At 36.9% G+C, this 9,414-nt stretch overlaps 1 protein-coding gene across 1 annotated transcript; it reads right to left on the bottom strand.

The window, feature by feature from the left end:
- Nucleotides 1–638: 638 nt before the first annotated feature.
- Nucleotides 639–8,706, bottom strand: LOC149250406 (ARM repeat superfamily protein). The gene is made up of 8 exons (XM_089459070.1): nucleotides 7,956–8,706; nucleotides 5,838–6,560; nucleotides 5,018–5,113; nucleotides 4,828–4,908; nucleotides 4,005–4,239; nucleotides 3,713–3,873; nucleotides 1,482–1,760; nucleotides 639–1,359 (listed from the first exon to the last, which is right to left on the bottom strand). The coding sequence occupies exons 1-8, from the start codon at nucleotides 8,277–8,279 to the stop codon at nucleotides 1,306–1,308; spliced, it is 1,953 nt and encodes a 650-aa protein (XP_089315196.1). The 5' UTR covers nucleotides 8,280–8,706; the 3' UTR covers nucleotides 639–1,305.
- Nucleotides 8,707–9,414: the final 708 nt, after the last annotated feature.

The following is a 9,414-nucleotide window of genomic DNA, read 5'->3' as shown; positions in this document are numbered from 1 at the left end:
ATTAATCAAATATAATCTATTAATTTTCATAATTATTTAAATAAATAAAATTATTTGGAGAATTTTCACGAGTTTTAATTTTTTAAAGACATTAAAAAACTCATAGCGTTGGAGGCCATAAATCACCACATTTTAACGAAGATATTAAACACATCCTCATGGTAATGGATAATATTTCTGCAATACGATTATTTTACCATGATAGACAAAATTTACTTTGATTCCATAGACATTTTAATGGTAATTAAAGTAGCCTGTTATTACACACACAAAGAAATAACCGTTTTATACCACTAGTTAAAGCTTAGCTTGCGATAAACTGAAAAACCAAAAAAAAAATACTACATGAGAAACTTCAGCAGATTAAAGTTGTAGTTTCGACTAAAGCACCACCTATGAAATGTATGACATATTCATGTGCTAGCAATTTCAAAACGGATTTAATTAATTATGCATAAAACATTTTATATAGCTTTCAAAGTTCAAAACTGGAATTATCAAGAGATTTTACATCGAATATGCTACAAATAAGCTCATAACAAGCTGTCAGGGGAGTGCGTTGCCATACATCAAATCAGTGGACAGTTACATAGGGTAAGCTGCCCGTAATTAAATCCAATTGAGTACTTTGGACTCCCTTCTCCCCGTGTACCCAATAGCTATGTTCTCGACTACAACAAATTAGTAAGGCACACACGTTGCACTGTTGAATGTCTGGTGTTGTGCCTATTTGTCTCATAAAAGAAGATACTTTCCACCATCATGAAGACAAGCAATCTGAGTCTCCAAGAAAGGATTTCACATGATAATGGTTGTGTAGAAGCCTTTCCAAAGTCGAACGCCAAGGCATCATTACAGCCTGTTACACTCAATGATTCAATCTTGATAGTGCTATGAGATGACAAGAGGAAAGTCTCTTTTCGGTTTCGTTTCCATCGTTTATGAGGTCGACAAAATATAACAACATTCTCTCGTACAAAAGAAAAGTGTTGCTACAAACTACCACATGGAGGCTCCATATCTGTAGAAATAAAGTTCCCCAGTTGAAATTTCAATATCCATATAAATCCCATGTCGGATAAAGGAATGGAAAATCCCACTGAGAAGCTTGCCTCGTGAAATTACCAGGGATTCTACCATTGTCGTTAAATACCAACAAAGCCTTAATGCAGTTATGTCGCAGTAATAATACCTTCAAAACAACTTCCTGACAAGTGCTTTTGAGCGAACCCAAACGTCTGGTACATGAGTTCCAAACAAGATGTCGAAAGAGCTTGGGTTCAATCTTTACAGGGAAATCTGGTGCTACAATGATATTTCTGCAGCCATAAATTGCTCCATTGCAGTTTTCACGCGATCCTGTAATTTGATCATTGGGTAGCAATGTGTCAATTATTGATTGATTGAAGCAGTCAGGATACTTTGCAAAAGGGAAAAAGCAAACAGTATTTCCAAGGTTAAGAAATAATTGTTACTCATACTTTAACATCCAAGCAGGGATCATCGGTCATATTTTGAAGGTGTAAAAGGAATCCTGCATTTATGAGTCTGTCTATACGATAAAGAACACCAGGGCTATCAGGATAGCTTAGGTTCAATATACACCATACTGCTGCCACACGAAGTTGAGAGTTGTTCATGTCCTGCAAAAATCTATTCAAAGGAATACACGCTTCTTGCAAAGATGCTACAACAAAATGCATGACTTCATCCTTGTGGAACTCATTCCCTGCTGCAACATTGCAAAGCACATAAAGCCCCTGCAGCACCGTATTAAAATAATTTCAAAATTAAATAATGATGACCAAAAAGAAAAAGGTAAATTTAAAAGTCAAGTCTCAATGTTGTAAAAAATTCTCCTGTTCAAATCGCATAAAAATGCTATAAGCCAATCCATAATGTAAAAAATAGTCTCAATAAAAAATGAAAAAAAGAAAGAACAAAATGATCATTTAAGGCATCATTCTCCAAATATATCCATCAAGGATAGGATGCAATGACTGAAGATAATCAGGAATTCTTCATTTGTCACCTTGCTTGTCTGAATCTCTCTCACAACATATATCGCAAATAATCTGAATTGATTTTTTGAAGTATCTCAAGTTGTGACTGCTTATCAAAGGGTTATGGTTTTTGTCATGCTATGAAACAAAAGTAAAAAATAACCCTAACACGTACGGTGGGACACAACTAAATATGTGTGATGCCTGACAAAATAGAACTTAAAAAACAGTCCATGATGGAAGAAAGAAAAAACAACATCACTTCAAAAGGCCTCCCAAATAAATAGAAACAAGATTGGTAATAACATTGTTACATTTGTCAGTGAAATATCAGCTATATTGTGAGATTTAGCTTGACCAATAAGATCTTTCATTTTTCTAAAAAATGAAGATAAAGGAGAATGTCACCTTTTACTTGGAATCCTTTACATCATCATTAATTGTTTCAGGATGTTTAGCAGTGGTTCCAACCTTTCACATCATCATTAATTGTTTCAGGATGTTTAGCAGTGGTTCCAACCTCATGGGACCTCATATGGAAAAAGTAGTATTTTATATCCCATTCAGACTTCAGTGCATTTAACATTTTTCAAGACTTATAGATTGGCAAGACTACAGCATTTCCTCTAGATTCTATCACGTATAAGGATATGAGATTGGCATTTAATTAAGAGCACTAAGCTATTATGTACCTTGATTTTGGTGGTGCTGATTGTTAAGCTCCTAAGTCATGACCATAGTAAATACTAAAAATGTACCATTCACTCAAGCAATGTCACTGATTAGGCATGCTAAACTTTTCTATCTTATTTTAATGCTTGGATTGGGTAGTTTAATCAAAACTGGCAGGTGTTGACTGATGTCCCTGGAGGATTGAGGTAGAGACAAAGGGCTAAAGGAGGAGGGCAGAAGGTGCTACTAAAGATGAGGATCCCAATATAGGTGATGATCTTGATGATATATAGTTATTTTTTGCAGTGTGGTGTTTTTTGGACCCTAGAGGCCATTTAGGCCCTCAATGTCTATTTATTTTGTTTTGGATATGCATCACAATTCACACTCAGTGCCATTTTGCTATATTCACCCTTAGTACTTACATGCTATATACATGATCAAACATTAAATTTGTCAATATTCAAGTAACAGTTTGAGTGTGTGACACTCTTTCCATTCAAATTCATCACATGTTGATCCCACTGAAAATAAAAATACAGCAAGAAAACAAGAAAAATCCTTGGGGTGAGAAAATAAATAAGAAAACAATGAAGAATCACACAACAGATATGAGGGTTTAAGGACGAAAGTGCTCAAAGTCTAGCTAAAGGAATAAAGAACCCTATTAACATCCCACTCAGACCAAGTGGCCTGTATGTGTTAAAACCAACTCCAGGGGAATCAAACACCCTCACTCATAGATACACAAAAGGGAAGTACACCTGCCAGAGTTCGAACCTGGGCTGTTTCAGTGGCAGTGCCCCCTCAACCACTAAGGCACAGCCCAGCAGATGCTAATGTGGTCAAAGGTTTCTAATTACTCGAGACCATTTGACTACACTCTTTGAGATCAAACAGGAAGGAATGGATAAAAAGGTAGTGAGTCGGAGGATTGGATCTAGGCTAACTCAAATTTCTTTATAATCTCTTAAAAGCAAAAGCCTAAACATAGAAGAAACTCTACTGAGAACATACAACATAAAAAAGATGCAAACCTGTGTGCAAACTTCTGGTCCTGTTGCAACTCGTAATTGTTGCACCACAGCTCTAAGAATTAGTCCATCTTCAACAAAAATTTGTTGAACAGATTCAACACTTCCATACACCAGGTTACGAACAAATGCCAGTGCTTGCTCTTGGACCACCTCCTCGGGATCTAAAACAGAAATTGACAGCCAAAATGGAAATTGCCTTTTAAGTATCTAGTACCAAAACTGTCTCCACTGTTGAAGCTTGAGACAGATTACATATTAAAATCATTTTTAAGCATGCAAAGAAAAGGAATACCATGAATTAAGCTTATCAAGGTGGCTACAGTGAGCTCTTCCATCACCTTCCTTTTCACTGACATGTCTGCCAAGTACAACAAGTTTCTTAAAGCCCATACCGCGTTCAGCCTCAGCAATGGATCCATTGACTTAGCAAGCTGAATAAGTTGCATCACACCCCCACACTTAAAGAAAACTGTTTTATGAGGTGTAAAATCAAGCACAACATTACTGATAGCACTCAATGCCGCAACCTGAATCAACAATCAAAAGTACTTTAAAAAAAATGCAAAATGAATTACTAATAACATCCCAAGTTTTAACTCATCTGGAGAGACCAAGACACCAAGATATGCCTAAGCTGCAAGACATGATGACCTAGTCAAAGTAGACATGGAATGCATAAGGAAGAACATATAACCTGGGAAGAAACCAGCCTCGGACAAGTATAGAATATAATCAGGTAATTAAGCCAAAGCAGGCATCTAACCCTAAAAGATTTCCTTTTTATAATGCTCCATATTTTTCTCATACAGTAACAGATATGAACCCCGATTCTAGATAATCTAGATATTTTTCTTTAAAGTCAATTTGCTAGCTCTTGAAAATTAGTAAATGCCCCTTGCAGCACACTAAAAAGGGCCCAGAGTGTGAATCATTTCTTACACATACAGAATATATAATTTCTTCTAAAAGACTAACATTATTGTTGTGCTATTACCAGATATGTTATACCTCAAACATTTATTGTATTTTAACTATCAAAACAAAACAAATGAATTTACTGAGACCAAGATGCTATTTCATAATGGCATGATCATAATTTTTGCATGTTCATATACCTGCACCACTGGGGACTCGTCATCCAACAACTTGAACAGAGGAAAAACAACACCTTCATCTGTAAGGGAGGTTCGGAGATTCTGTGCAATGGAAGTCTTTAGATCCATTAATAAAATGTAATAAAGATCCCACATTCAACTGAGAAACTAAAAAGTAATTATGCAGTGCAACTGAGGCATAGGAACAAACCTTAACAGATCGAGAAATGTTTTTTATGCAAGTGCAAGCCGCTATGCGCACACCCATGGATTCATGCACTAAAGCAGCAGCTATTGGGCCTTGTGGCTGTAAGTACAAAGGAATAACTTTAAAAAATTCTAACTATAAAAGAGAATAATTGATATAGTGAAAAATTTCAGACCATCAAGAATATCTAAAAGTTTTACCAGAGAAAAAGGATGAAAACACCAAACAAAGTCAAGGATACAAGTATCCACACATGCTTCCATATGTCCATAAACCATATCGTATTCACATGTGTGTATTTAAATAAGGAAGAGACATTTAACTACGCCCATCCCACTGCATATTAGATTTGATGTGCCAAGTATATTGATATAGGGTCAAGAAACAGTAACTGTTATGAAAAGTTTTAAAATAAATGTCCACAGAATGACCACCCTTGTTCCTGAATAAAAAAATTGAAGACAGTCTAATGGATAAGAGGAAAGGAATTCTAATCTACAGTTCTGGAGAGTTAGGAATTTTTCCACATAACAGATTGATTCTATTTGCCTGTGTAGAATAAATTTGGCTACCTTCTTTAACAAGAAGGTTGAAGATTTCCAAGCTTCATATTCCCAATCCAAAGAAGTTTGACATTTGGCAGATTGATAATTTCTCCCAATGAAGGCAATTTCATATACCCCTCATCCATTCTCAAATGTAGGCTAGATTGTTTTTGAGAAAAATAGATTCCGAAAATGCTTGGTTTCAAACAGAAGTGTAGTTGCTCAGTACTTACTCATGCACAAGTGCAGAAATAAAAGGTTAAGGCAAACTTACAAACCTCAAAGGATAAAATCTTCCTCCTGCTGTCTTCCAATCGCGACCCAAGCTCAGATAGAGCTACTAATACACCTTGTAGATGATTGGGCTGTAAGAAATCTTTATGCAAAAGGTTACACAATTTTTCAACAGCATTTATTGGATACACTAGCTTTTGTAGCTCTTCATTATTTGCAACCAGATCTGCCAATACACTAGGAGCTTCTTCTCCAACTTGACCAGGCTCATCAAGCAGCTTGACTAAAATAGGTAACATATCTGTTCTCACCTCCCATTCTTGTGAATAGCTAGAAGGACAAGCACAGCTTACATTTGCCAAGCACATGCAAGCAAGCAATCTTGTGCGAGGAGATTTATCTTTTACAAATTTGATGATTGTGGCTAGAGCACCACCCTGTTTCACATTAATCAGCTTCATAGAAATTTGAGGATTATCCTTGACAAGAGCTCTTAAAACATCTAAACAAGCTTCTCTTCTCTTTAGAGAGCTTCCCAGCAGATCTAAAAGGATGTCCAGAGCACCAGCATTCAACAAAGACTGTTGTTGCATGCTGGTTTCACAGCAACGTGCAATAACACTTGCTGCAAATTCTGCTACATTTTCATTGGTACTGTTAAGAAGGGTCAGTAGTAGATCCATTCTCTGACCTTGAAGCATGTCATTTTTTGGAGCAAGTGCTGACTGGAAAATCATTTTCAAGGACCTAGCACCAGCCTCCACAACCTGAGATCAAACAATTTAATGCTGTCATTATCAAGACATGGACGGGCCATCTTTTCAATGAAAATTGTGGATCTAGCTGCAAGGCAACGAACTCTAATAAAAAACAATCCATTGAAATGAGAAGAGGTTTTAATAAAATATTTTAGTCGAAGGAACTGTTTAGAAGATAAAACTGGCAAAACATCACAACAAATATAACTTATGATGGATATTTTACAAAACAAGTTTGAGCAACGGCCATAAAAACTACTCTAACAATGTACAGAAAAATATTGTGTTATTGATTAAGCATTCACAATGCAAAAGGTATCAGCGATGAAAGCATTCCAAAAGCACAAGGATATATGCACAGACAGCTAGGTAAATCAACAAAAGTGGGACCCACTCTGCTCACTGATATCTTGGTCCTGAAGATCAGAAGGTCCGCCAGACATCTATTTGCCCTTGACACTCATTAAACAACAAAACACGTTACAGTCTACTCCATGTCCACATTTAGCAGCCTTAAAGTAACCAAACAGCTTAGGAGGCTTATTATGATGCTCTCAGGGTTCCATAGAATGCTCGTCCAATTGTATTGTCATATTATGTAGCCATAAATGCGTGGAATGAAATTCTCAGTAAGGAATAGGTCACCGTGTTTTTGTAAGCTTAAAATAAAGACAGCAGTCACAAGCAAAAAGGACCCACATAGAAGCACCCCCTTAATACAATGTTAGTATGTAGACTTTTACCCAAGACAGCAGTCACAAGCAAAAGGACCCACATAGAAACTTCCCCTTAATACAATGTTAACATGTAGACTTTTACCCCAAGGCCAGCTTCCAGACTGGGAAGGCTTTTAATGGGTGATGTACTTCATAAACCACCGACTACTGGAGACATCTTCCAGATTGGGAAAACTTCTAAGTGTAGTAGACATAATGATAAAACCACCCTAACCTGACATGCACTTCATAAACTAACATCATCTGACAAATGCTGCCAAATTCGAACACGTACACTACTTGTTTTTTCTGCTAGGAAAACCACCTAACAACTAAAAACTTCTTTACCGGATTTCAATTTTCAAGCTTTTGGGTTTTATCAGGGAATTGTTCAACGGAAGCTAAAATCTATTGTTTTACAACACCGTTTAAAGAAGTATTTATTTAATTAAATTCAAACGGCATTGAAAAAAAGAGAAAATAGATCAGAAAAACTACATACTATTCAGTGAAAATCACTATCTCGCAAAAAGGTGGAGAACCCACCATAAAAATTGTAAAGAAAACAGATCAGTTAAAGTATCTACTCCACGCACAAATAAGAACTGGAGCACACAAGGATTTCAAACTCTGCAAAAAGTAGAAAAGGGGTTTTAAGGAGCAAAGGGGAATGAGGAGAGCAGCATACCTGTTCGTCTCCATTGCAAAGCATACGCAAGAGATGGGGTAGAGCCCCACTGTCCAAGACCGTCTTGACTCCCAATTCAATCCCACATGCAAAGCTCCCGACCGCAGCTGCGGACTGAACCAACAGTGGAGCCTCCGATTCACTCGCCAGGATCTCCACAACTCTTGGAACTGCACCCAGCTTTATATAAGACAATTTTTTGGTCTTGTTGCCGATTATTTGGTTCTTTACGTCCCTGAGGGCCTTCAACTTCGCACCAGCGTCCACTGAACTCAGATTCTCAACCAGTTCCTCCGGGCGGCACCATCCCAATGAGGAGGGCATCGTGTTATCGTCTCTCTGATTTGGGAAGGTTCGATTTTGGGATTCGAACCCGCGACCTGTCGTGCGAGCAAGGCGCCTCGAACCTGCGACTTGGGCGAAGGAGAAAAGAAACTATAATAATACCAATATCGATCCTGAACTCTTTCAGACAAAAGATGAGTGGGATAGGACCTCGAAGTCAATAAAATCGATATGAAAAGGCGTGACTGAGCACCCGGCCGCTGCCTAAATAATGCGATTGCGCCCTTTCATCGAATCCCTTAGTTTTCAAGCCCTCTCCAGAGCAGTATACACATCCATTTAATCCACTTCCTGTTCCTTCTCCTCCTCCGCCAATAGCATCGTATTGAGAGCGATTGGATCACCGCTCTGACGCCACCGAATGGAGCTCCGTTTCTAATACTCGGTGCCTAGGGATTTGTTCGTGGCAATCCTATATATATCTTGGCTTACTCTACATTGCATTATTATGACATTTGCTAATATCATGGGTTTTTGTTTGTTCCATATTAATTTCCTATTTGTGCATTAATAATTGTGAAAATACCCATATTAATTTCCTATTTGTGCATTAATAATTGTGAAAATACTGTATAAGATTGTTGGAATCTCATGGATAGCAGACAGCTAAAGTTGGGATATTGTCAAAAAATACATTAGTTTCAAAGATGATAGGATCAAATGTTTGAACTTATATTGTCAAACCTTATCAATAATGAATTAATATAAATAATATTTTCATATATTAATTATATTTTTTTTTATATTTGTTTTTCATATTGATGGTAAGTTGTGATATATTTCTTGATTTTAAGAAAAGTTTAAAGGAGTGGTGTTACTTATTAATGGAGTTGTCTTTAGTGAGACTTTTTGGAAGCTTTTCCGGTGGGTTTTTCCGGTCAAATTTCTCTAAAATCCGGCAGCAATTTATTGAAATCGCAAGTTTGATAGCTAATTTCTGCACAATCAAAGCATTCTAGGGGTATTTCAGGGCGCTGAATCCAAATATGCAGTTAAAAAACCATTTTAAATAATGCAAATCAAGATTTAACCTCAATTTTTTCTGTCGGATTCGTCACCGGAATCTCCAAAAAATCGCACTAAAGACAACTGCCTTATTAATACGATGATCGAT

This window comes from Pinus tabuliformis, chromosome 7 (assembly GCF_031772625.1).
Source record: "Pinus tabuliformis cultivar Carrire ecotype Pingquan chromosome 7, CPIR1, whole genome shotgun sequence".
NCBI classification, from domain to species: domain Eukaryota; kingdom Viridiplantae; phylum Streptophyta; class Pinopsida; order Pinales; family Pinaceae; genus Pinus; species Pinus tabuliformis.
This window is presented reverse-complemented; position numbering and strand designations above follow the sequence as displayed.

Excerpts from the sequence above, each read along its gene's own strand:
- LOC149250406 (XM_089459070.1), bottom strand. The coding sequence starts at position 8,279 with ATGCCCTCCTCATTGGGATGGTGCCGCCCGGAGGAACTGGTTGAGAAT. Across the intron at positions 6,561-7,955 it reads TTTGCAATGGAGACGAACAG|GTTGTGGAGGCTGGTGCTAG; the intron begins GTATGCTGCTCT and ends GTTTGATCTCAG. Across the intron at positions 3,874-4,004 it reads CTTGATAAGCTTAATTCATG|ATCCCGAGGAGGTGGTCCAA; the intron begins GTATTCCTTTTC and ends TTTCTGTTTTAG.